This window comes from Apodemus sylvaticus, chromosome 8, assembly GCF_947179515.1.
Source record: "Apodemus sylvaticus chromosome 8, mApoSyl1.1, whole genome shotgun sequence".
NCBI lineage: Eukaryota > Metazoa > Chordata > Mammalia > Rodentia > Muridae > Apodemus > Apodemus sylvaticus.
The window spans coordinates 2,417,748-2,445,656 of NC_067479.1; the positions used below are offsets into that span (position 1 = coordinate 2,417,748).

The following is a 27,909-nucleotide window of genomic DNA, read 5'->3' on the forward strand; positions in this document are numbered from 1 at the left end:
GAAGCTACTGCAGAGGGCGCTGTCCAGGTCACTCAGGAAGCTTATTTGGAGCAATTAAAAGGGAATGTGTTTGGCCCTTTCTGGAGGCGGATGCTCAGCCCCTGGGGTCTCAGTGTGGATTTGCCTTTCTGATTGACAGTTTCACACTGTTTTCCCAGGTGACTGTAGTCTTGCGAAGAGTTGTCTGTTGTGAAAATGTCCACAGATCTTTCACATGAAGAGCATACACATGCTTGATAACCAGCAGCCGCCAGGGAAGGAGAGGCTGGCCAGGCCAGACTCCAGTAGAGATTTGTCTCAGCCATTCTTGACCAGAGGACTAAAGTCACACCCACCACAGCTCATGCAGGCAGGAGACTAGGCACCCAGCTAATTGTCCCTGTGAGACCAACAAATACCACCTATGGACTAGTTTTCTGTGATTGGCCATGTGCTGACTTTCAAGGATATAGAACCAATTTCTTTAGAACAGAAAGCAGGAGAATATAGTGGGAGATTGCCATAACCAGTTGAAAGCAGGGCAGGACCTGTTCAGAGCAGGAAACAGGAGGATGCAGGGTCAAAGAGGAGAGTCAGAGGGAGGAGGCAAAGTCAGAAGGAGGAGGCAGAGTCAGGAGAAGGCAGTCAGAAAGAGAAGGCAGAGTGAGAGAAGGAGGCAGAAGAGGAGGGAAGAGGCAAAGTCAGAAGGAGGAGGCAGAGTCAGGAGGAGGCAGTCAGAAGGAGGAGGAGGAGGGAGGAGGAGGAAGAGTCAGGGAGGAGGCAGAGTCAGAAGGAGGAGGCAGAGTCCAAGGAAAAGGCAGAGGCAGAGGGAGGAGACAGAGTTAGAAGGAGGAGATAGAGTCAGAGGGAGGAAGCAGAGTTAGAGAGGGTAGCAGAATCAGAGGGAGGAGGCATAGTTGAACCATGGGTGTGGTGGTGGAGGTGCCAGGTCTAAGCTTGTCTGAGAAGCCTATTGAGGTAATGAACTCCAGAACTGAGAAGATCCTATTCACTGTGTGGCCGTGGTCTATACCGGGCCCTCTCCATGTCCCTCCTGGCATGGTATATGATGAAATGTTACCATCCCTTCATCTCCATCCCTCCTCTCCCGTTACCTCGCTTCCTCCACCCGAGCATCTGAGCCACTGACCCGGCTTTACCTGTATTTGACAGTGTTTGAGAGGAGACAATGGTGGCTCCAATTGGAGCCTGCACACCCTGTCCCAGTCATAGGACTAATTGCAGACCCTAGTGAGGGGTCCTGGGCCCAATGGATAGACAGAGCTGGAGCATTCATTGTCATAATGAATCCTGCTCAATCCAGAGGAGATGAGCTTTATCTCTAAGGGAATGTGGTGGGACTGGAGAAATGGCTCAGCGGTTAAGATCACTTGTTGCTCTTGCCAAGTACCCCAGCTCACTTTCCAGCACACAGCCATCAGTAACTCCAGTTCCAGGGATATGATCTCCCTTTTTGACCTTCACCAGCACCAAGAACACATGGTGCACATACATATGTGCAGGAAAAACACTCGCGTATATTATGCCACATATATGTACATAATATACAATATCTTATTGTATATCAAATCCTTTTAATTAAATTAATGTGGCCTTATCAAAGTCAGACTTTAGCAGACTAGCTGGGAAGCCACACTCCTTCACCAAGGGGACCCTCTGCCAGGCACCCTCTCAGGAGTGAGGCATTTATGTCTTCTAGGAGCTGGGAGACTGACATGGATAAGAGCAAGTAACTTAAGCACTAAACTTTTTCCTCTGCCCTTGTGCGGAGCTCAGAGGAATTCGTTCTCCCATCTACTAAATGGAGCTCAGGGCATCAGGCTTGGACGCAAACACCTTTATCCACCGAATCATCTCACTGGCCCAGCTTTCCGTGTATCAATTCGTTCATTCACCAAAAATTGACCACACCATGCGTGGTTCCATGAAGAGAAAATGAACTTTAGTTGAATTCCAACCTTATAAGCATGCTGTATGGAGAAGGGAGGCCAGCACTTGCTGTTCTACATATTCTTTCTCACTTACCCTACAACCTCTCTGCCCCCCCCCCCTTACTGCACCAAGTGAAGAGAACATCCCAACCCAGGGCATTTCAAGGGAGGGTGGTCAGTGGACTGAGGCCCTCTGGCTCCCTCCCTGAGCTTTGGAACCGTTTCATCTCTGTCCCTCGTGTGAGGAGCTGCAGGCATTTGGACATGAGGACAGTGTACACTTGACCTGGACGTAGGAATGACCCCACAAATAACAAGTCACAGAAAGGGCCCTCCCTAGAAGGAGTTCTTGGGAGATACAGAGCAAGGGGCCTTTCAGGATTTTTTGTTTGTTTGTTTGTTTGTTTGTTTATTGGATTTGTTCGGTTTTGTTTTAGCTTTGGATGTTTGGACAGGGTCTCACTACTTAGCTCCAGCTTCCTGGAATTCACAGTGTAGACTTGAATGCCTTGAGCATACAAAGCCTATCTGAGCCACCTCGAACAGCTACAGTTTCCTGTCACTTTCTACTACCAAGGCAATGAGTGACTCCAATGTCTCCTGGACTTTATTTTCTAATTCTCAGTCACTTTTTAAAAGAAGAATTATTTATTTACTTAATGTATATGACTACACAGTAGCTGTCTTCAGATACACCAGAAGAGGGTATTGGATTTCATCACAGATGATTGTGAGCCACCATGTGGTTGTTGGGATTTGAACTCAGGACCTCTGGAAGAGCAATCAGTGCTCTAAGCTGAACAATCTCTCCAGCCCCTCTCTGTCACTATTGAGGATCTAAACTGCTCTAAAACCCCACAGGGGCTGGATCCCACTTTCTTGCCCCTTTAAGGTCCTTTGTGATACTCAGCCCAGTTTAGGAGGTTGCCATTGTCCTATCTGATAGTGAGACTGAGGCCCTGCATATATGACAAGGTCTTCCAGCATTTCTCCCATCTTTCAGCTTTTCTGACCTTTTACAAACCTTTTCTGTAGAATAGTTACATTCTTAGATACAATTAAATCCCTTCCTTTTTTCTTTTTTCTTTTTCCTGGCCTCTTCAGCACCATCCCACCCCCTTTATGATGGAGCTAGGTTCTTGGCTAATTTGCATGTTTGTTTTAAAAGACAATGAGGAGTTGCGGGAAGAAGTAGAAGAAGATTAACATAAGAAAAGCCTGAAGTGAATACCGGCTTTCACAGGCCGGAGAATTAAGGCTCAGACAGAAGTCCTGGCCTCTTCCGAAACACCTGCCCCCAGGTTAACAGCAGGTGTTACTTCAGGTACAAAACAGAACCTCCAAAGGCATTTGCTGAAGGAGTGAAAGTAAACTCTAAAACAGCATTCGAAGCTCCCAGCCTCATTAAGATGGGAAAGGAGAGACCAAAGGAGGTCTTTTGCCTTGAGGCAAATAATTGCAGCCAAAGATTCCTGCATCTCTGGAAGGGGTCCTGGGCCTTTAGTCCTTTAACTAAAGCACTGAAGAGCCCCTCACCCTCTTGTCTTAGTGACCACAAGTAAGCGTGTAAGCAAGGCTGGGAGAAGGTGGCCAGAGAACAGAGGAAAAAGTAAGGCTCCCTGTGCCCTTTACTAAGACACCCCAAGTCTGCTGGGTGCAGCAACCTCAGATGGTATGTAAGGCCTAAGTCTCCTGAGACCGTCCAATCCGACAGCTGAGCCTTCTCCCCTCGGGGTGTTAGCAGTCAGTCCTAGCAGTCAGATGGCTTCGGCTGAGGCACTAGGACAAATATGGTATTTTATGTGTATTGATTAAGTATATAAGACAACTAAACATATAGAATATTAGTCTTGAAGCATGGCCATGCCATCCAAGGAGCAACACTTTCTTTTCTGCATATATGGCAAGGCCCTGCATATACGACAAGGTCTTCCAGCATTTCTCCCTACCATTCGGCTTTTCTGACCTTTTACAAACCTTTTCTGTTGAATAGCTACATTTTTTAAATTCAATTAAATCCCTTCCTTTACCACACCAGTGTATTGACTGGTACATGTGTGTCAAGAGATAGGAAAACTCCAATGAGGTTCAGGTCCCTTCTCTATGCAGCCTGGTGTGTGAGGCTGAATGCTTATGGAACTAAAGCTCAGGTCAGTGAGAAGAGCTATTCAACACACCCACTGCTGAGACCAGCTCCCATGGCCCCAAACTTAATTATGGAAACAGCGAAGTTCAAGTCTTGTTGCTTCTAACTCAGAAGCTGCATTTTATCTTTGAATCCTCTATGGTTTGATTGGGTTATTTATCTCTCTAATCTGCAGAGTGAAAGCTGACTGGAACTTTATTTCGTGAGACTCTAATGAGAACCAAAGATCAATATATGTAAACAAACAAACAAACAAACAAGCAAACAAAAACAAAAAACTAACAGAATTAAAAACAAAACAAAACTACTGCTACTACTGGGTCATGTGATATTGCCCTAGTCAACCTGGAACTTCTGGACTCAAGGAGCCTTCCTGCCCCAGGGTCCTGTGAAGTGGGAGACCTCAGGTACCTGCCCAGCAACATTGGACGAGTCCCCCTCTCCCCCACTTGAGACAGGATCTCTCTATGTAGCCCTTGGCTGACTGGCCAGGAACTCACTCTGTAAATGAGACTGTCCTTGAACTCACAGAGATCCTCTTGTCTCTGCCTCCTAAATGCTGGGATTAAAATCCTGTGTCCCTCCCCGACACTTAGATGCTTGGGAAACAATTCTCTCTTTTCTTTTTGGTTTTCTCAGATATATTACCTTGAACTAATGGTGATTCTCCTGCCTCAGCTTCCTGAGTGCTGGAACTATAGAAGTGTGCTATCATATCTCACCCAACAGACAATTTTAACATGCAGCCAAAGTACCTAGAACCTATTGGCACAGATGATCTCAGAAGCCCTTATTTAACCCCCGAATGCTGTGATTTAAATAATTGAAAACAAATACAAATAATAAGATAATCTACTCTGCTTCTAATATTTAAAGGTTTAAAAACCTTTATTAATCTATTGAAAAACCTCTTAAAATACAGAGGTCACAGAAGTCTCAAATCTACTTTATTAGTCCCACAAAATATTTTGGACAGGTTTTATGAGTCTATGCTTTTCCCACATTTTAATAATCTTACGGAAGGGGGCTGGAGAGATGACTCAGTGCTTAAGAACACTGGCTGGTTTTCCAGAGGTCCTCAGTTCAATTCTTAGCAACCACATGGTGACTCACAACCATCTGTATTAGGATCGGATGCCCTCTTCTGGTTTGTCTGATGACAGCAACAGTGTACTCATACATAAAATAAATAAGTCTTAGAAAAAAGGTAAAAATAATCTTAAGTAAGTTTTTAAGTCTGTCACAAAACAAAGATTTACTTTTTGCCCTTTAGAATAACGAGGTTGTTAAAGTTTTTTATTTCCAGTGGAAAACTTAGGAACTCAGAGGACCAGGTAGAAGTTTGTACACTGAAGACAGACAGCTGAAATGTGCATATATTACAAGCCTATATAAGCCTGTAATCTCAGCATTTGGGAGGCTGAGGCAGGAGGATTGCCATGAATTGAGACCAGCCCTAAGGACAGGACCCTGTATTAAAAAACAAAAACAAAAACATTAGTGAGAAGATACTAATTTTTTTTTGCTGTTACTTTGGGATGACAACACCTAGTATGTGCGTGCGCGTGTGCGTGCGTGCGTGCGTGTGTGTGTGTGTGTGTGTGTGTGTGTGTGTGTTTGTGTGTAGTGTGTGTATATGTGTGTGTGTGTGTGTGTGTTCTTCTATCGCATGCACAGTGAGCCTCTAGGTAGGCAGGGGTGCTCTCACCAGGGGGAATCACATCACAGAAACTTTAAGGCCCAGGCAGGGCAGGCCAACACACCCTGACTCCCTAGCAGTGTTTGCCTGGGAAATTAACTCCTCAAATGTTGCTCAGCTTTGGAGGTAAATTTTATTTTCTAGTGAAGCCAGGTGCCCACTTTTAGAACGGCAGCATGCATGCATTCTGTGTGCTCAGGCTGGCTGTAGCTGCGGAGGGTGCTAAGGTAGAAATCGTGCAAAAGGCAGGAAACAGAATGACCCATGTTTGGGATCTGGATCAGAAATCAAGTCAAAAGTGCCATTGCTGACAGAAACACACATTTCTAAAGATATTTATTTGAAAGTTTGGAAGAAAGCAAAGCTCGTGCCCCAGGGCTTCTGGGAGTATGTACAAAATACAATAATTAAATTAAGTCCAGCAGTTAAAATTCCTCATAAAAAGAAAAAGCTGGAGTGCTTCCCAATGGGGAATGCTTGACTTGAAAGAAAGGTTTTACTCCATGGCCTGAAGGTCAACAAACTGGGGCTCCATGAGAATGTATAAAATTTCTTAAAGCGGGTCTTCTGTCTTTGTTTTGTTGAAAGAAAATAAAAAGAGTAAAAGGGGGGCATGTTTTTAAAATTCAAAAAAGAAAGAAAGAAAGACAGAAAAAGAGGGTGCTGTCCTACAACCATCAGAGTTTTTATGAACACCACACTGGAGGCTATGAAAACATACTCTTTTCTGAGCACTAATCAAACACATCTGCCCTCCAAGAAGGAAGCAGGGGAAAGACCAAGGGAAGCTTTTGAACAAAACTCTTTAAAATGCACTGGTCTTCATAGGCCCTGCTTGCAAATTCATGACAAATTCTCTTGCCAGTTAAATTTGAACATATTTACGTTTAATATTTCATTATTTTCATAATACATTTTACATTTTAAAATGTCTTACATGATACAAAGACTGCTGCAGGTGGTGAAGGTTTTTGTGCAAGTGTGTATGTGTGTGTGTGTGTGTGTGTGTGTGTGATTTCATGAGGCAGAGCTATTAGAATGAGCTTGTTGAATGCTGTCCTAAAATAGAATGCTTATCACAATTTGAAAATGTCTTTCAAGAGTTAGTTTTGCCAAGCAGTGGTGGCACACGCCTATAATCCCAGCACTCTGGGAGGGCAGCCTGGTCTACAGAGTGAGTTCCAGGACAGCCAGGGCTATACAGAGAAATTCTGTCTCAAAAAAACCAAATCAAAAAAGAAAGAAAGAAAGAAAGAAAGAAAGAAAGAAAGAAAGAAAGAAAGAAAGAGAGAGAGAGAGAGAGAGAGAGAGAGAGAGAGAGAGAGAGAAAGAAAGAAAGAAAGAAAGAAAGAAAGAAAGAAAGAAAGAAAGAAAGAAAGAAAAAGAAAGAAAGAAAAAAGAAAGCATCAGTTTTCTGGGGTTGGAGAGATGGCTCAGTGGTTAAAAGCACCAACTCCTCTTCCAAAGGTCCTGAGTTCAAATCCCAGCAAACACATGGTAGCTCACAACCATTCATAATGAGATTCGACTCCCTCTTCTGGAGTGTTCAAAGACAGCTACAGTGTACTTACATATAATAAATAAATAAAAGGCTGGGCAGTGGTGGTGTGCGCCTTTAATCCCAGCACTTGGAAGGCAGAGGCAGGTGGATTTCTGAGTTCGAGACTGTCTCGAAAAAACCAAAAATAAAAAAATAAAAATAAAAATAAAAATAAATAAATGAAAGAAAGAAAGAAAAAAAAGAAAACAGTTTTCACAATAATCATTTGTTACTATTTCTGGTACTGCTCACTGGCAAAAGGAATAAAGTTAAGATGGATACCAAATTTCATAAGCTTGATATAAATGTCTTTATACCTTCATAAGTTATATGATAAAAATATAAATTTCACATTTAATAATTTTATGGAGATATAGATAATTTCTATAAAGTTAACCTGATTGTCCCTAAGCATCTTTCTAGGCTGAGCTCCGAGAAGCACCTCAGACAGCCTTTCCTAAAGTCTTATGAACCCAGAACCAGTCCACTGTGTTCTAAAATCCTACGTGGAGTCTGAGTGATGTTGCCTTCCCATGAAGACAGCATGGGGGGATGTACCACATTAGGAAGAGCAGCTACATTTCATTTACTGAATAATTAGTGGTCTCGTCGTCATTTCTCCTTTGATTCCCCAAGTAAAGCATTAGCTCTCTGTCCCCTGCACTCAGGGTCTCTACAGAAAAATGGGCATAATACTCAGTCTCCTGCCTGTTTCTGAACGACATCTGTTTGAAGTGAGATGGGCTCAGATGTCTTTACTGACATTGGAGGGAGGCTGTGATTGAGAAGGAAACCTCCACTGTTGTATTGTTTCTGGAATATCCTCTGATGCTGCCTCACTCTGTAGATCTGTTGAAGAGATGTTTAGTGAATCTGAGTTGGGAATGTGTGGTTTTTCAAGCGATTTGCGGAAATCATGGGTATGGGTCTCCCTGTAGTATGGCCTTGAACAAATAAAAAATTACCTGTCAGTGTCCCTGGTATCCTATATCTCTATGTAAATGGTGGCCCCCTTTCAGCTAGGACTGTTACCTAAGGCCCTTAGGGCTTCAGTTTCTATCTATGTGCTTGGACAAAACGATGGAATTTAAATTTATAATCAAACCCCGGCGTTGAGATAAATCTCTGTAGTCTGTCAACAGGGCTAGGAGATTGCTAACAGAACCACAAGGCTCTTGTGGAGTGCGCATGGAAGTCACTAGATGAATGTACTTTCCTGCCAGAACATATCTTTTTCATCTACTAATAGAAGCAAAGGAGAAGCCGGGCGGTGGTGGCACACACCTGTAATCCCAGCACTTGGGAGGCAGAGGCAGGCGGATTTCTGAGTTCGGGCCAGTCTGGTCTACAGAGTGAGTTCCAGGACAGCCAGGGCTACACAGAGAAACCCTGTCTCGAAAAAAAAACAAAAAAAAAAAAACAAAAAAAAAAAAGGAGAAAATGAAATGAAAGCACACGTGTAAACCCCCTGGGTAGGCAGAATTAAGAAGATCACTCACTGAGCAGTTAAGATCAGCCTGGTCCTGTATAACAAGTTGGGAGCCAGTTGGCTACATCGTGAGACTCCTTCTCAAGACAGCAACAGTAACAACAAAGAATCCTCTGCACAGGAAGAGTGGAGGATGCTTGCCCTAACACAGCTCACACACATGCAAATGAAAGGCTCTTTCCTTCCTTCCTTCCTTCCTTCCTTCCTTCCTTCCTTCCTTCCTTCCTTCCTTCCTTCCTTCCTTTCCTTTCCTTTCCTTTTTTATTTTTTTAAGGCTTCTTCCTTATAGGTGCAGGCCGCCCAGGGAATGGTGAGGCCTTGGGCCAAACAGTTGGGGTGGGTGCTGTGCACATGCAGGTAGCTGAAGGCCCTATCTCCTCATCTGGTCAAATGGGGATCTTTAAAGGGCTTGTTTGATCTTTTAAAGGGGTTGTTGTTGTTGTTGTCGTCTCGTCTGTTTTTGAGTAGGTGAAGAAACTGAGACTTAAGAGAATAAATATCTAGTGTGAACGTAACTTAACTGATTAGTGAGAGAGTGCTGATCGATGGGGAGAGACCCAAGCCCTAGTTTTAACAAATACACTCACTGTTTAAGGAGCTTATACCTGGGGAGTGAGGAATGAGAGCAGAAAAGTGCCACTGGGGCACGACAATGTCCAGTGTGTGCACTACTACGTGAGGACACACACACCTAAATACGTCTTGCAGTAACAATCCAGTATGATACTGGGAGAGAGGCAGTCCTCTAGCCCTCTGAGGGGCTGAGGAGCCCTCATAGACTGGTGTGTCTGCAATGCTTAGGAGTCTTGAGGATAATGGAAAGGGACTTCAAAAAAGTCCCTGCAGTTAGAGAGGCCAGTGCTACACACACAGTAAAGTATGTGGTGTGCACAGCAGCGAGAGTTGTCTCAGGCAAGCCTGGGAGAAGCACCATAGAGCTCTCATCAGTCTACAGGAATTCCTGGTAACTGTCACAGAGACTGTTATTGTACCTATCTTTCTCTCACACTCTGTGTGTGTGTATGTGTGTGTGTGTATGTGTGTGTGTGTATGTGTGTGTGTGTGTGTGTGTGCGCGCGCGCGCGCGTGTCCGTCTGTCCGTAGAGGTCTTAGGATTACTTTGGGCTCTCGCCTCTAATCTTACCGAATGAGAGTCTTTCCGGTCTCTGCCCTTGTACCACGTATTATACACTAAATGAGAGTCTTTCCAGTCTCTGCCCTTGTACCACATATTATACACTAAGTGAGAGTCTTTCTGGTCTCTGCCCTTGTACCACGTATTATACACTAAGTGAGAATCTTTCCGGTCTCTGCCCTTGTACCACGTATCATACACTAAGCCTCTTTCAATTTTCTGCTCCAGCTTCCATGTTTCTCTGTTTTGCACCTTGTGCTCTGCCAAAGAAGTTCTGAGATGCCTAACACTGTATCTGGGTTTGTTTTTGTTTGTTTTGTTTTGTTTTTGCTTTTTTTTTCTTCAGTAGGTTCCAGAAACCAAAGTGTGGTCATCTGGGTTGCTTAGCAAGTGATTTTATGGGATGAGCCATCTATACACCCTCCTCCACAGAAAACCCCGGGGCTCACTCTGACCTTCCTTCCATCCTCTGGTGCTTAGGGGATATAAAGCTGGTGCCCAGCTTATCCCTCTGAAGGCATCAGAGCCTTCCTCGTCCTTGTGATGCTAGCTGTGTATCTAAATGACAAAGGCAAATTTGTTCATTGTTTAAGACAAAAACAAACAAACAAACAACCCGGGGTTAAACCTGCTAGACATCCTTAAGTGAAAGAAAAGAAGAAAATCCAGCTTGTCTTCCCTGCTTCCAACCTGCAGCAGATAGATAGGAGGACCCACGGCGTTTGCCCACTCTCATCTCTTTAAATATTTCTTTCTTTCTCTCTTATTTATTGTGTGAATGTGTCAGAAAACAACTTGCAGGGGTTGATTCTTTCCTTCCACCAGGTTTGAGGGATGAGGCATGGAGGTGAGAGTTTTTATGGGCTAAACCACCTCACTGGTTTCCTTTGCCTCTAGTCTCAAGAGGGAATGTTTTGTTATTCACATAATGAATTTTTCCCCTAGAGCTGCTCCCATGCCCCAAGACCCTAACCTAGGGAACTTGCCCATTGTTTTGTTTTTGTTTGGCATGCCTATGAGGAATCTACAAGAATGTAACAACTGTGGGTACGGGGTGGAGCCTCGTGGCTTAGTAGAGCCTTTAACCCCAGCAGTGGCAGGTATCTTTAAGCCTGATCTACGAAGGAAGTTCCAAGCCACACAGGGCTTCAGATAGACCCTGTCTTAGTACCTCCCCTTTCAAAAGTGGCTGAGACTGACAGTGGCAGACTCCTCAGTGGTTACTGAGTTCCATGTGGGGTCTTAAGAGTGTCAGCTTTATTTTAACTTAGTGTGTTGTGGTTCCAGTCTAGAAGTCTGGTTCTGTTTCCAAGTAGGAGGTCACCTATGAGAAAGTCACCTCACCCTGGCCAATCTCTATTGGCTGACCACAGCTTTGCAGTAGACTGTGCGTGGCCTAGTCATCAGATCAGTCACTAGCAGGTCCTCTAGGCAAGTCTGTGGAGCCATGTGCATACTACAGGGGGCGGGCCTCATCCTCGGCCCTCAGGCTGCCTCTGCCTGGCTCCCACACTGGACTGCTGGATTTCCAAATGTTTTAAATGACTATTTGGTTGATTGTTTTTACTGTTGCTGTGGTTGATGTTGTTGTTGTTGGTGGTGGTGGTTTTCGAGGCAGGGTTTATCTGTGTAGCCCTGGTTATCCTACAATTTGCTCTGTAGACCAGGCAGGTCTTGAACCCACAGAGATTGGCCTGCTTCTGCCTTCTGAGTGAGTGCGCATGCCTTCACTACCTGGCAACATTTTAAATAATTTTTTTCTTTCATTAATTAGCTTATTTATTCACCTTATATCCCAGCCAAAAATCCCTTCCTCCTCCACCCTCACAAATCCCTCTTCCATTACCTCTTCACCTTCTCCTCAGAGAGGGGGAAGCCCCCCTTGCATACTACCTTGTCCTGGGACATCAAGTCATAATATCCTCTCCCACTGAGGCCTGACCAGGCAGTCCAGCTAGGGGAAAGGGGTCATTTTAAATTCTTTTTTTTTTTTAAGATTTATTTATTTATTATATGTGAGTACACTGTAACTGTCTTCAGACACCAGAAGAAAGCATCAGATGTCTTTTCGGAAGGTTACGAGCCACCATGTGGGTGCTAGGATTTGAACTCATGACCTTTTGGAAGAACAGTCGGTGTTCTTACCTACTGAGCCATCTCTCCAGCCCCATCATTTTAAATTCTTAATTCAAACTTCTGTTCTTATAACTACTGTGGCTAACAGTACCTGTCTGTGTTTTAATATATATAACATTATTTTATGCTTTGTCCCCTTTTGGACATCCAAGGGCCTTATTTTATTTTTTGAGACAGGGTCTCACTATGTAGATCTAGCTAATGTGGAACTCACTATGTAGACCAAGTTGGGTCTTGAACTAGGAGGTCCACCTGCTTCAGCTTCCCAAATGCTGGGATTACAGGTGTTCACCAATTTGAGGAGAACTCATCTGTGGATAGCTCTGTGGCTTTTGGACAGTTGTCTAGCACCCAGTGAACTCAACAAGTGGCTGAGTATGAATTTAGTTAAATATTCATTAGCACAGCGATTCCCCTTAAGAACTTTGGGGAAATGCATTTACTCACTTGGGCTCCTTTTTTACCTTGGGGATTAGAGTTTGTGGTTTTCTCTCCCAGGTGTACAAAGAAATCCACAAAATTGTTTCTAGCATCTGGGGGAATGTTAACCAGGAAGCTGACTAGGTAGAGGACCTGGATCTTCCCAGGTCCCATGGCCTACAGACTGGTCATTCTTAGGGAATGGAACTCAGATCCAGTACACCAGGACTAGCCTGACTTGCCTAGCGCTTGGAGGCTCCCCGGAGTTCTTTATGCATGGCCCAGGAGCCAACTTCGGTGTTAGCAGCGACACACTCGGGCGATGGATCTCCAGGACCAACGGTTATGGGCCCCGCGCAGGTGTCCGGCCTGTGCACGGGGTGCGCGGGGGCCCAGGAGCCCCGAGAAAGACGTTATTGTTACACTGTAACGAGTCTGATTAACACGCTCCTGACACTTTCTCTTAGTTTCTTCGGCTCCTAGCAACCGGGCACAAAGGCGAAGGATTGTCCCGGGCTCCGCGGGGACACGGGCAGCCTTTGATCTCGCACCATTACAGCCTGGCTGCGCGACAGGCTCGCGGGGTCCAGGAGGCCCGCAGTCCTGGCCACTGGGCCACGGGGATCCCCCCACTGCGACCCCAGCCCGGCCTGCGCCCCAACCCGCTGCGACCCCAGCCCGCTGCGCCCCAACACTGCTCCATCGGTGTAAATCATTGCACAGGGAAGGGCAGCGGCCTCTGAAACGTGCCCAAGACCTGATCTCTACTCCGGGGCGAGGCCCGCGCACTAATGCATTCGGTGGGTGGTGCGGGACAGAACATCAACACGCGTGTCCTGACCGTTTGACCATGTCTCCTTCCTAAGCGGCACGGGGGTTCCAGGCTTGCCCTACTCTTCCCGTCCGAAGGAGCGAAAGAAAACCTAGCTGGTCAGTCACAGTGAAAAAAGAAAGGAAAAATTTTAGGTAAAAGGAAAGACATAGTTACATAGTCCCCGAAAACGTAAATAATCTGCTTAGACGAAACTGAGTAGATCGCCACAAACTGTGTGTCCAGGAGGACCATTGGTGCCTTCCCTGCGCTTGCTTTGTGTTTCTGGCTATCTTTAAGGATTGTGAAGGAGGTAGGGTGTCAAATAATTACTAGAATCTAAACAAACCATGTCCACCAACGACAAAAGTCACCCACCACAGAACCGGGACAAGTGGCCGGGTCCCACTGCGCAAGTTTTACAGGTACTAAAAAGTAATTTCCGTTCCAGTTCGGTCGCTTACTTAGCAGTCCCTCCCCTGGCCCCAGTTGAAAACAGAGGGTGGGAAGAAAGAAGAGTTAGGCTTTAGCATTTCAATGTTAGGGTCAGGTAATTACTTCCCCTAAATTACAAAGTGAAGGCTTTGCAGGGGGCCCTCCCGGGAGAGGGCAGTGTTCCCAAGTCCTAGGACCCTTCCCGTGATCCCCACTAGTATTAATATTCACAAGTTCCCGTGGAAAAAAGGATCTTATAACCGGTTTTGTTCCTTCCTTTGCTTTCTTAGCACTAGAGGGAAAACATAAAAATTAAAACGTAGAGGATTCAAATCGCAAAATAAATGCAAGTTCTAAAAGTGGACTATCCTGAGAAAGAAAGGGGAGGGGGGAGGCTGAAAAGCCCGTATTCTCTCCTCTCCTAAGAAAATTCCAGTCTCTAAAGAACGTAAGTTTCCCCAACTCCCACAAAACTATTGAGTGCAAAGGTGTTTCTAGCGATAATGACTTCTATTTTAGAGATCGGAACACCCCATGGTTGGTTCTATTTATCCAGGAAAATATGCCAGGCAATCAAAGACTTTCAAATTCAAACTACAGGCGGTGAAGTCTTCCTCCCCGGGACACTATTTCCCGACCTGTCTCTAGAGCAGTGGGGGCCAGTGCAGCCCGGTGGACAACTGGAGACAAGGCTGAAGAAAGTCCCTAACTTGCGGTTCCAGCGGTGCTCCAACCGGCCAGAATTCTCCTTACCCTTTCAATAAAACATGACTGTGCGGATACAATCCTCTATACATTAAAATGAGTTTGTCACAGATTGTCATTAAGACCTCAGTAAAACAATGAAGACATTATTGGACACCCCCCCCTCGGGCAAGGTATTAAAGGCATAAAGCAATCTACACCACACGGGTCCTATTGAGATTAATGAAAAAATTATGCAAAAAAAATCGCAATTTCGTTTTCCCGTGACGAGGCTTTGCGTCCTTCCAGTCAGTCTTACATCGCACCTGATGATTTATTAAACTAATCTGTGGAGATCAACTGCTGCTGTTCTCAGCTCAATCTTGTCCTGGTTCATTTTCTAAGTAATTGTTTCTCATTAGTTCTGATAATGTTTTAATAGTGTTATCCATAATTTAGCCCCCTAGAATTAATAACAAGGGGGTGATAGTGGCAAAGTGGCTGCCATTGAGCTGCACAGAAATATAAACAGGTATGTTTTTTTAATTAATCTGATGAGCAGCCAAGTCCCCTTCCTCTGTCCCCTTCCAACCTCGTCACCCATGTCTGTGTCCCTACAGCTCAGTCAGCCTTGGTGGCACTTCTCTTTGTCTGCTCCTTACTAGGGGTGTGGGTCGGAGAAGCAGGATGTCTGCGCCTTTGCTCCTCCGTGTTTTAGAATTCTGTCTCCCGGGGAATAAGGGCCCTGGAACTCTGGCCAGCACCCACCTCTCTTCTGGAGGTCTTTGTATCTGCTCAGACGACTGGCAATTGGCCTACATCTTTGTCTCCTGTGGGCCGCAATCTTGTGATCCTACCTAAACTGGTATTTCTTGGTTATGAAGATGGTTGATTTGAAGTCTGAGAAGGCTTAGCCAATGAGATAGTTTTAAGCTGGGTACACTGGAGCACATCTCTAGTCTCAGTACTTCGGAGAAGAGGGATGCACGAGGACTCTCATGAGCTTGATGCTAGTCTGGGATACATAGCAAGATTCTGATTCAAAAGCAAAATGTGTTTTGACGTGAACAAGGAAGTTGGGGGACAAGGACCCCGAGATACGCTAACAAGGTGAGGACCTAGGAGTCCCTAGCACTGTTGTTGTGGAGTGGTGCTGCTCTCAGTACCACTTTGAAGGGTTGTTTTTCTTGAGGTCTCCGTGGTCTCCAACATGCAGACGGAGCTTCCACAGAGGGAGGCCCTGGCTTAAGGAGGTTCAAACTGTATGGGCTTGGGGATCTACCTGAATGACTGCAGTGAGGCTAGAACATGTGCCTCCCCCCCCCCCCATTTTTTATAGCCAACAGTTTATCTGAAATCAGTACTGCTCTAACACTCTGAGAGTATGTCTATGTGTGTGAGTGTACACATGCATTCACATCAAGGCCCTCCCTTCCCTGCTAGCTTATGAGCAGTCTTTGCCTTAAACAGAGACCAGCGTGGACCCCTGTGGGTCTGGTTTACTCTGTGTACACCTGACTTCATGACTCCTAGATGCAGCCTGGGACCTGGGCGTTTCTTACCCAGAATGCCCCTGTCCGCTGTCCTGAAGCACCAATGGCCAGAGGTCCTCCCAATCACATCTGCCTTTTCAGAAACTCTGGGGTAGCACAGGGCAGCCTAGGTTAGGAATGGTGTTCTCTTACTGAGGGGGAAGGAGAGAGAAAAGGTCCAAAGCAGGTGGCCCCGGCCCACTGCTAACCTTAGCTCTGTTTAAGAGCTAGCTGCTCGTGTCCCTTGCTTGTGAATATCTGTGTCTCAAGAACTCGTTTCTCCAGATCCGTCAGCTCTGGGGTTGGCTTCAGTCACTTGCTAGCCAGTGTGTAGTTTTCTCCTTCCTACCCTGCACTGGGGTGCATGGTGACCGTGGTAACGGTGGTTTCTGACCTGGCTTTGGTGCGGTAATGTGGTATCCACGTCCTAGGGTTTTCTGTAGGAACTGAAATGATCGGGGTGGGAAGGAGAGCCCGGGATGGGGCACACGCCAGGGGCCATGAAGGGAACCCACCAAAAGGGCCTAAGAGGAGGAGAAAAATGAAACTGGAAAACAACTGTTTTCTATTTACAAATTTAAATAAACAGAACAGCCTTCCCCCGTGGTGTTCGTCTTAGAGGAGCAGCCACGCCGCTGAGTAGGTCATGAAAAGGTTGGTGTGGAGTTTTAAACTTGCCATTCTGCTAATTTCTTAAAAGAACAGTGGTTCAGCGTCTCTGCACAAAAGCTCATGATTTAATGAGGAAGAGAAACAAAATCTCTGCTTGTTGGTGTTTCAAACTTCATTGGCGTCCTCTGGCACGCACAAGTTGATCCTCGGAGGCTTCAATACCCTTTCGCCTTCAATATAAGAGTACAGCTGAATAGAGAACAATGCCCGGTTGTTATGTTTGTTTACCCTTCCTACAAGCTGGGTTAACCTCTTCAAAACAGCTCTACTAAGCCCGTTAACCACACCACCCATATGACCCACAGCCTCATTTCTAATGGGATGCAAATCTTGCAGGGGGCCATATGCACCAGCCCCGTGGCTTTGTGTCCTCTAGACGATACAAGTTTATGGCTGAGAGTCCCATCCCAGCCCTACGTTAAAGGGGGGAAATGGCCTCAATGGCGAACAGTTAAGCAGGAAGACAAAGGGGAGAATGGACGGTCTTGTTTTGCCTGCATTGATTTTTTTTTTTTTAATTGCCAGTAACTGTTGACCCGAGTATTCACCCAAGATGAGAGCATTCAGGATCACCATATGGATGGAGCCTTTGCGGGGACAGTGGCTTCTCTAGAAACCAGTTTTGAAAGTTGATGTTTTTAGAAGCTTCTATAAGTCAATACAATACCTAACAACATTTCTAATATCCTCTTTGTTGTTTTATCTGACAATTCATAACACTGCTGAAACCCCAATTTTGGATTTTGATATTATTCTTTAAAAAAAAAAAAGCCCAGCCTTAAATTTATCTGTGGTGCTCTCTGTGCAAATGAACAATACTGGAAATATTTCCTAATAAAAGAAGGATGAGGAACATTCCAGAGCACATCAGAATATGTTTTGCTGAGGACTTAACTTCTTCCCACCTATATTTCCTCCCATGTCTATCTCCCTGTGATATCGTAAACCGGTATTTATAACACATTAATAGACAATAGCGAAACTATAAACTTAGATTGCCAAAGGAAGGAAGTTTATTTTTAGCATAACAGGTCAGTGAGATACAAGGGGAGGGGGCGTTGTGACTAACGTGAAATGAAGTCCTGATCCGGCATGGTAGCGAGCTGCCCTGGGTGCTGCGGCTTGTCTTTAAGAAACACGCAGTATCCATTCAGCCCGCCTGAGGAGGGCTTCATTTAACAGATCATTTTTCCTTGATGGATGTGGCAAGCGTAACAATGTTCTGGGCCTGCCTCAGTAATGGCATGTCGATCATACTTCCTCGGAAAGTAAAGGCTCCCTGGAAAACAGAACACAAACTTCCTGAAAGAATGCTTGCAAATTATAGGCTTCTTTTCTTGCGCACCCTCTTGTACCACGAGAACATTTCAGATCCCACCTGAGTTATGCTGACTTTCCTGCCCAACTTTTGAGAAAAATCAGAGCAAATTGCAGGGGTGAGCTTTCTTTTTATCCTCCCACAGAGGTGGGGAGGGGAAAAAAATCCTTCAGCTTTTTAACAGAAAGGGGGGGCGAAAACCACAGCAGACACAAAACATGGTAAACTGTTCATTTCACCCTTGAGAAGTCAAACAGAAAATGACTGCGGAAGAGAAATTCAAATACTTCCTCATTGCATTTGAAATATTGTGTGGGATTCTGGAGCACACAAAATATGCTCTGGCAGGTGATTACCATTTTTTAAAAAGTGCATTATCAGGTTAGTAACAAATGCTTCCTTCTTGCCAGACATTGTGAAAGTGTTACCCCGGGGTAATGAAAAAAATACAAGCAAAGATACCGTGCTGCTGGGACATCCAAGCCAAGGACAAAGAAGTCATTCTTTGTTGACTAGTCAAACTGGGAGGTGGCTCTGCCCCCCCCACCCCCCCACCCCCGCCCCTGTGCCTCATTTTACAGATTCTCTATTTCTTCAGCCTTCTTCAAATGCTCATTTAGACTGGCATATGATGTGGGTCCTGTTCTGGGTTAGGCCCACAGTAGTGATATTCCAAAGTAATATGACTGGCAAAGGTTAGATTTATGGGTATCACTGAGCCTCCCAGCTTCAAGCCTTCCCTGGAATCAAAAGAGGGAAAATTCAGTTGACGGAAGGTAGCAGGCCTCTATCCCAAATGAATGCCAAAGTATCTGTGTTCTTGTTTGACTTTTGTCTCTGTTATGCAGGTTGCCCTTCAAGGCAATCAATCCTCCTGCTTTAGTCTTCCAAGTGCCTCCATTATCTAGTTCCATGCACTTTCGAGCTTTATTGTTGATTTTGAGACAGAGTCTCACAATGTCACTCCAGTCTGGTACTTTCTACATAGACCAGATTGGCTTTGAACTTATTGAACTCTGCCTGCCTCTGCCTCTTCTTGAGCGCTGGGATTAAAGGTGTGTGCCATCATCCCCTGGCTTTCCAATAGGTTTTTAAAAATTGTTTTATTTTTGAAGAGCTGGAGATGAAACTTGGACCTTTCTAGGCAGTGGATCTACGGCTGAGCCAGACCATAGCCCTGGCTAATCACATCTTTCTCCTTCAAACCTGTTGTCAAGGATGTGTGGCCCTGAGAGAAAGAACAGGTGCTCCTTGCAGATCTGAAGGTGGGTGCCTTAGCCCTTGACAGACCAGTTATACACGGTACAGCCCATTTCCTATTTGCATAAGTTAAAGTACAACTTGTGGACAGTCACCACTGTACTTGCTGGTCTTGCATAGGGCTGCTGAGATGATAGCATGCTGGGAGCTACCACGAGGATTATGGGTAGGCATAAAGAGTGCACTCACAGGAAGGACTCAACAGAACTCTGTGGCAGAAAATCCTTGGCAATATGTTCAGATTTTATCCCTCAATAAGGTAGATTTAAAAGCATACATAACCAGAGTTTTTTTGTTTGTTTGTTTGTTTGTTTTCCCCCTAGGCATGCCTGGTCCTCTTGGAATGATGAACCCAACCCTTAAACAAACCTGTGTGACCTAAAATCCTGTATTTGGGTCACTTTCTCTCTTTTCATACCCCTCAATTGGCCCATTCCATACAGCCTAGAGCTAATTTGGGTCATTCTAGGTCCATGATGAATTTTATGAATCTGGTTGGGGAGGTTCCCCAGGTTAGCAATCCATAGAAGGGAGGGGGTGTTGAGGGGCATGGGGGGTGGAGCCCATGCTGTTTTACAAGGCAATCATCTAGTTTTCCCACTGGAGTGAGTAGGGAGTTGCAAAGGACTCTGGGTTACCTGCCCTTCCCTGGAGTGGATTATGGCCCCTGTAAAACAGGTCATCTGTCTTTCCAAGGTTTAACTAATAGGCTGGCAAGAGAAAGTTAGCATAGGTGCACATGAAATTTAACAACAACAAAAATCCCTCAACAAATAAACAATTCCCCCTCCCCTCAAAAAAACCTATCACCACCAAAATCCTGATAAGTCTTGTCTCCTGAAGCTGTGTGGACTTCCACAAACACATCAGAGAAGAGAAATACTCCCAGCTGCTTTTTAAGACCTGGAGAGCACAGTCCTTTCTTTTCTTTTAGATTTATTTATTATTATATGTAAGTGCACTGTAGCTTTCTTCAGACACACCAGAAGAAGGCATCAGATATCATTACAGATGGTTGTGAGCACCATGTGGTTGCTGGGATTTGATTTTTTTGTTTTTGTTTTTGTTTTTTTGGATTTGGTTTTTTCGAGACAGGGTTTCTCGGTGTAGCCCTTGCTGTACTGGAACTCACTCTGCAGACCAGGCTGGCCTTGAACTCAGAAATCCGCCTGCCTCTGCCTCCCAGAGTGCTGGGATTACAGGCATGTGCTACCACCATGTTGCTGGGATTTGAACTCAGGACCTTCAGAAGAACTTGCTCTTAACCGCTGAGTCATCTCACCAGCCCCAGAACATTTCTTTCTTTTGTGGGAGTATAAGAAGCTTCATTTCCTTTTTTTGTGTGAAAACAAGATGTATCATTGCTGTTCTGCATACACTGAGGACCTCAGTGTTCAGAGGATCTGGCATAAATATCCATGTCTTCATACATCAATTCATAACATGGATTTTGTTAGTGTATAGATTTATCTGGAAATGCAGCTTTTAAATATGTAACTTGTCAAAAAGTTATATGGATTTTGGAGATGATGGAAGAGTTTGTTTCACTAGCTGGTGTTTGTTTTTTTTTGTTTGTTTTTTTTTTTTTTTGAAAACCTGACATCCCATCAAAAAATGCAAGGAACTCTTATAAGTCTGAAGATTCAGATTATACTTTTGTTTTAAGATGCCTTTAAGGAGCTGGAGAGTTGGCACAATAGTTAAGAGCTGCCTGCTCCTTCTGTGGACAGTTTGATTCCCAGCGCCCACATGGGGGTTCATAACTGTAACTCTAGTTCCAGGGGATCCAGAGACTTCCGGTCTCTGCAGGCACTACATGCACATGATTCACATATATACACGGAGGCATTCATTCATTCACATAAAAGTGAAGAAAAATTTTTTTAAATTCCTTTAAATAATACCACACTCATGCCTGAATACTCAGAGAACCATGCTGACAAAAACAGTCATAATGTTTTGAAAAGTTACGAATCTTGGAGTCCATGGCTGGATCTTTACTTTGCTTCATGAATGCTGCCCACAACAGCACACAGGATAGATGCTATCACTCATCCCATAAAAAATCTTTTTAAAAGACTGAGAAAGAGGCTGTCAGTAAAGCGCTTGCTCTATAAGTAGGAGGTCTTGAGCACAGTCTCTAAGACGCAGGTCAAAGGCCCCACAGCTGCATGTACTAGTGATCCAGTGATGGAGAAACAGGGAGTGAAGGATTCTTGGGCAGGCTCACTGTGCTCCAGGATCAGGGAAATACTCTGTCTTCAAAACAAAGGTGGCCAGCGATCGAGGAAACCTGTCAGTGACCTCTGGCCTTCATGTGCAGCTGCACAGAAGCACAGAAGCACAGAAGCCTTTTTCATTTTGGTAGAAAACATGCACTATAAGAATGGGTGTCTGCACTGACACTGCGGCCGTGTTACCAACACCCATAGTGCTGGGCGATAGAGCTGCAGACTGTTCTATCTTGCAAAACCAAACCTGTACCAAGTAAGCAACTCCTCTTTGTCCCTGCTATCCTGATTCCTCCACACTGCAATTCTCCCTTCTGTTCCTATAGCCTTTATCCATTCTCATCCTGGGGCAAGCCCATCCCTCAGCTCATCAGGGAAAAAAATTTTCTCTGTCTCTGTCTTGCTGTCTCTCTCTGTCTCTGTCTCTCTGTCTCTGTCTCTGTCTCTGTGTGTGTGTGTGTGTGTGTGTGTGTGTGTGTGTGCGTGTTTGGAGACAGGGTGTCTCTATGTAGCCCTGGTTATCCTTGAACTTGCTCTGTAGACCAGGCTGGCCTCAAACTCACATAGATCCACCTGCTTCGGCTTTGTGAGTTTTGGGACTGAAGGCATGTGCTACCACCACCTGGCTCCACGTTTGGTTTTTGTCTTTTAAAATTGTTTTTATTTGTATTACTTACATATGTGTGCATCTGTATGTGGGTATGTGCATGGGACTGCAGGTGCATGTAGAGGCCAGAAGACAGTTTTGGGTCCCTTGGAGCTAGAGTTATAGGTGGTTGGGAACTGCCTAATGTGGGTGCTGGGAACCGGAACGCAGGCTTCTTGCCAGAGCAGTACATATTCTTAACCACTAAGCCACCTCTCTGTTTTCAAACATCTTTATCTGATTCAAATCCTGTGTGTTCTTAAAAGGTTTTGGATTAAAAATGTGCTGAGCATGTTTTGTGATTAGCTGAATCAGACTCCAAAACAAATAACCAGTCTCATTCGGCTGTGTTATTTGTGTTGGAGGGGGTGTGTTAAATTGCAGATTCCAAGTTCAGTCCAACAGGGTTAGACGCAGAAAGCCTGGAGGCTGGCCAGGAATCACTTCATGATTCCAATGCACACTTGAGTTTGTGACCTTGTGCTTTTGCTGCTCTGAGTTGAAGTTGAGGGCCAGGTTACAAGTTCACACTTACAAAGTGTAAGATCACTGGCACCTCTGAAATCTCTTACAGAGTGTCCTCACAATGCTTAGTAATGGATGTTTGTTAGGCTAGTCACCATTCACTAGGTATCCACCCACTGTGGACAGAGCAACCTGTGCCAGGCCTTGGGAAACCACTTAGGACAGGAGGGGAAGACTCCACCCCTGTGATCTAAGAGCTTCCAGTTGTGGAGCAGACACAGAAGAAGGCAGATGCCTCAGGACTGATGAGATCTGTGGCTGTTGTTGGCTCTTCCCAGTCAGCATTTTCCTCACCACATGTACACCTCCATAGATATGAGGCTGTGCACACATTGCACAGTACATACATTTCATGGTGCACACCTCCATACATATGAGGCTGTGCACACATTATACACATTCTATGTTGCACACCTCCATAGATATGAAGCCGTGCATTCAGCACACACATTATGGCACACATTTCCATAGATATGATGCAGTATACTCAGTACACACACACACTATACACATTCCATGGTGCATACCTTCATAGATATGATGCTGTGCATACATTAGACACATTCTATGGTGCACGGCTCCATAGACAGAAGGCTGTGCACTCAGCACACACTGCACACATTCCATGACAACTGCCCAGCCCTGCAAGTTTTTATTCTGCAGTGACCAACTATGCCATTTGTCATTGAAGATCCCTGGTGATTGCATGGGCACTACTTATTGCCTATAGGTCTGAGACTCAGATTCCTAGCAGTAAGGAATAATATATTGGAACTCCTGTCATCTGTATGGGGGACACAGGCTCTAGATTTTGTGACACTAAACTCATTCCTGGTGATGACAAGCACGTAGGGATGGCCAAGTACTTTAATTGTAAAGCACTAACCTGGTATACCAGAGGCCTGGGTTTGATCCCCAGCACCACATATGATGGTAATGTGAACCTCCTCCTCCCCTAAAGCCTTTTCAGGAGAATGCAGATGAATGTTTTCTAGGAAAAGTGGTGATGGGAACCGTGGGTGACATGGGAAGAGTGGTCACAGCAACAGAAAAGAGTCTCGGTTTCTGGCATTCAGAACTGAAGTTTTTTTGTACGTTTTTACTTCTCTAGAGCACCCAAAGACCAGTTTGCTGAGAGCTGAGACTACTACAAATTCTTCCTCTTCTCATACCAGGGGTGGGACTCGGGTTTTACACATTTGAAACAAATCTTCTGGATGCTGAGCTGCATACCCAGCTTAAATGGAAGCTCTCCTTTCCTAACTCTGCATTCAGATGCTAAAACTGTTGGATATTCAAGGTTGTTCTCCTGAGCAGACAGGGGTGTGGCCGTGTGCAGAGGGCTCCGCCTCAGTTCCTGCCTCTTAAGGTGACACACTTACTCCAACGTGACACTGGGCCTTTTGCTCATAAAATTGTTTCCAGGGAATTTCTAACATTTTCCTTTAAAAATATTTTTACGTTTGGGGGTTTATGTGCGCACACACACTGGTCAGAGGATGACTCAGAACCAGGGTTCTCTTTGAACCCTGTGGGTCTCAGGGATCAAACTCAGGACATCTTGCTTTGAAGGAATGCCTGTACCTACTGGATATTTTGCTGCCTACGCTTTTGTCAGTGCCGGCCACTGTCAAGTCTCCAGGCCTTGGCTCTGAGTGGGCCCGAGGTCAACCTTGGGAGTCTTCCTAAACTGCTTTTCACCTGATTTTTTTTGAGACAGCCTGGGGCTTGGTGAATCAGCCTGGTGATCCTCACTGCCTCAGCCCCAGCTTTACAGGTAAGCCATATGCCCAGCTTTTGGTAACCCCCTACCCAACACTCCCTCCCCTTTCCTTCGCATCCTTCAGCTATTCCACTGGCAGAATTCTTGGACAATTTGGTTGTGATGTTCACTTTAGCATGGGGGTTTGGGAGCTATGGCTGTTTGGCTGTTAAACGGAGATCTCATGAAGAGGGGGCTCCCCCACTACAGTCTGACTGCTACACTTGAGGTGGGCTTGCTCACCTGCTTAAACCTTTGACTGCCCTGGGCCTTACTGCACCAAGCATCACCTCCCTAGCAGGGACTCTACAGCCTGGATCCCACCTCAGCACCTCTGCCGCACGCTCTGTTTTCATTCTGAGGTCATTTCCTGCACCGGACAAATTCCTGATGCTTCAAAGTGTCTAAAGTCCCATGGTGTTATTCAACCTCCTTGGTCATCCCTTGCCCTTTCCTACAGAACTGCTGTGATGGGTCTGGTCTGCCCTCCCATGTCATTGCTGGTCTCTGGCTGTCCTTTTCACTGTTAGGAGCCTCTTGAGGGTTAGTTAGGTCAGTTACCCAGTATCTGGGATCTCCCAAACCATGCACCTGGACTATACTTGGTAGAATATTGGCCTCGAATGCGAAGGCTATAGCCTTCGCATTGTGGGAGAGGAGGGAGAGAGGGGAAGAGAGCAGATGGAATAAGGAGATACTACACTTTTACAGATTATGACTGGGACTTGATTTTCTTTTTTTGGTGGGGGGGGGGCTTGATTTTTTTAGCAAAGTTTTGCTATTGTACATGAAGGTTGGGTTCATAAGTCACCAACACATGCAGTAAGGGTCCATACCAATTGGTCCCAGGGACTTGGAATCTTGTCATCCATGCTATCAAACTGTGTGGGACCCTGGCTCACAACTCTTTAGGTTCTTTACCATTCAATGTGGTTGAAGCCTACAGCATGCTTGTATATTTGGGTGTAGTTAGGTGAGGACTTGCTATAGCAGGGAACACAGTGGTGTGTCCCTGACCTCATGAAGTCTTCATCTAGAGCAAGAAAACACATTAAACGATCATCTTTAGGAATGATAAAATACGAACGAGCATGTGGCCCAGTGCAAGGCAGGTATAACATGGAAGAGCATTCAGCAGGGGCTCAGTAAAAACCTGGTGGGGCATGGAAAGAGTGACCAGGGCACGGGGCAATTTGTTCCCAGTGGAACTCAGAGCTGGGTGATGGACAGGACAGAAGATGGACTTAGACATTTTATCTGCAAGTGTTTTTTTGTATCCTTGATCTTTTCCAGGTTTGGTAATATTTACTAGTTAGTTGACCAATACCCAAGTCTCCATCAGGACACAATGACTGACCTCAAAACTGCAATGTGAGTTGAGGGCATGGTAACTAGTGTGAATGACTTAACCACTTAAGGAAAATCAAGTATGTCAGATTTGTGGTGTGAGAAGGCATGTTGTAGAGAAGACAGAGTCAGAAAAGGGCGGTTAAAGCAGGTGAGAGCTTGGAGGAACAGGTGGTCTTAGTTTTGTCTTTTTAATTTCTTTCTGTTTTGTCAAGACAGGTTTTCTTTATGTAGCCCTAGCTGTCCTAGAACTCACTATGTAGGTCATGCTGACTTCAAAGTCAGATCTGTCTGCCTCTGCCTACCAAGTAATGCTATTGAAGGCATGCGCCTGGAAGTTACTATATAGCCCAGGCAAGCCTCAGACTTGGGGCAAACCTCTTCCTCAACTTCCTCAGTCCTATTTTCAGAGAGTTTCAGAGACTTCTCATTTGTAGCTCAATGAAGGCATCGGTGCACGCACATACTCACACATACAAAACCAGTGTGGAGGTCAGAGACAACTTTTGTAGTTGTTTCCTCCCACCACAGGTCCTAGGGGTCACTGGGGTCACCAGCTTCCAGGCAAGTGCTTTTCTCCATTGAGGCCTCATTTCAGCTTTAGAGATGCAAAACAAAACCTGGGCTTCAGGGTCAGTTAACCATCTTAAGAAACATGTGACCAGGAGAAAAGAATAGGGCTAGCATCTAAGCCTTTCCTCCAAATCCCAACTTCTGCCCCAGTCAGTGAACCCAACGTGTAACTGAGGAGAACAGTACCTACCCAAGGTCATCAGAAAAAAATTGAACATTTAATGTACATTTATTTTACATACTATGTATTTATATTTTTAATTTTAAAGACTAGTTTATCTGTATTGTTATTTCAGAGATATTATAAAAATAAACGCCAGGTAGAAGCTATGTCAAAAATTCAACAGCAAAATTGGGAAAGTCTCAACTGTGCCATGCTGGGATTTGAGCTTTTCACTCACAATCCTGAAGTACTGTAGCAGAAACACCAACATGTAATAATACTGTAGCAGAAACACCAAAATATAACAGTACAATACCCAAACGACATCGTAAGTCTTTAAAAGAACCACGACAGTTTGCTAAAAGGAATACAAGAAGGGGACACTTGATTCTTAAGTACCCTTTTGTTTTGTGATATACATTTTAAAAATCATCATGTAGGGGCTGGAGAGATGGCTCAGCGGTTAAGAGCACTGACTGCTCTTCCAGAGGTCCTGAGTTCAAATCCCAGCAACCACGTGGTGGCTCACAACCATCTATAATGAGATCTGATGCCCTCTTCTGGTGTGTCTAAAGACAGCTACAGTGTACTTATATATAATAAATTAAAAAAAAAAAAACCATCATGTAGCCAGGTGATGGGATGGTGATGTGCACCTTAAATCCCAGTACTGGGGAGGCAGAGGCATGAAGATTTCTGTGAGGTTGAGGTCAGCTGTGGCCTACAGAGAGGAGAAAGTTCCAGGACAGCCATGACTACACAGAGAAAAACCCTGTTTCAAAATACAGAGAAAAAAAAAGGAAAAGAAAATAGTAAAATGGCATTTACTGGAGGCATGGGAAGTAAGAGATCATATCCTGTTTTATGGTTTTTGTTTTAACATTTCCATTTGTAGTGATAATTTGATGGATATTTAACAATATTTTAAATTTTAATCCAGTAGTCATTTACTTCTATTGCCAAATAATTTTCAGACACTAATATATCTCAAGGGACCCACATGGACCACAAAACACATTCTACCCTGCCTTTGGCAGGCAAGCCATTATATGATCGTAAGCCATGCAACAGATCTGAGAGGGTGGCCTGAGCACCTGACTGGAAATGGAAGGGAACCGGGGTGGGCATACTGCTGAGCACCCTGGGAAGGTCCTAAGCTCCTGCCTCAAAGCCAGCTCAGGGAGACTGTGAGAGTCCTGTTCCCACGATTTCTTTAAGTTAAAGCCTGGAGAAGATCCTCCGAGCCTTCCATTCCTTCCCTATACCTTCTTAAGTGTGGCCTTTAGAACCCATAGCACAGAGCCATTGGTGTGGAACAGAGCACAGGCTTCTGTGTGGTCACTATTCCACTCTAGTCAGGCCTGTCCTGAGAGGGTGCTGGGAACCATGTGTGCCAGAGTCCCTCTAGGGCAGGAGTTCTCAATCTGTGGGCCGAGACCCCTTTGGTGGGTCAT

The 27,909-nt window shown here is 45.0% G+C and overlaps 2 protein-coding genes across 5 annotated transcripts in view; both read right to left on the reverse strand.

Moving 5' to 3' along the window:
- Pcca (propionyl-CoA carboxylase subunit alpha) overlaps positions 1-27,909 on the reverse strand; it is a 774,935-nt gene that overhangs the window by 472,390 nt on the left and 274,636 nt on the right. The window lies entirely within an intron of this gene.
- Positions 17,621-27,909, reverse strand: part of Clybl (citramalyl-CoA lyase) — a 221,414-nt gene continuing 211,125 nt past the window's right edge. For all 4 annotated transcript variants that reach the window (XM_052190584.1, XM_052190583.1, XM_052190581.1 and 1 more), the window contains one exon: positions 17,621-17,909. In XM_052190584.1, coding sequence (XP_052046544.1) covers positions 17,806-17,909 — 104 coding nt within the window. In that variant the 3' untranslated portion in view covers positions 17,621-17,805. The remainder of the gene's footprint in view (positions 17,910-27,909) is intronic.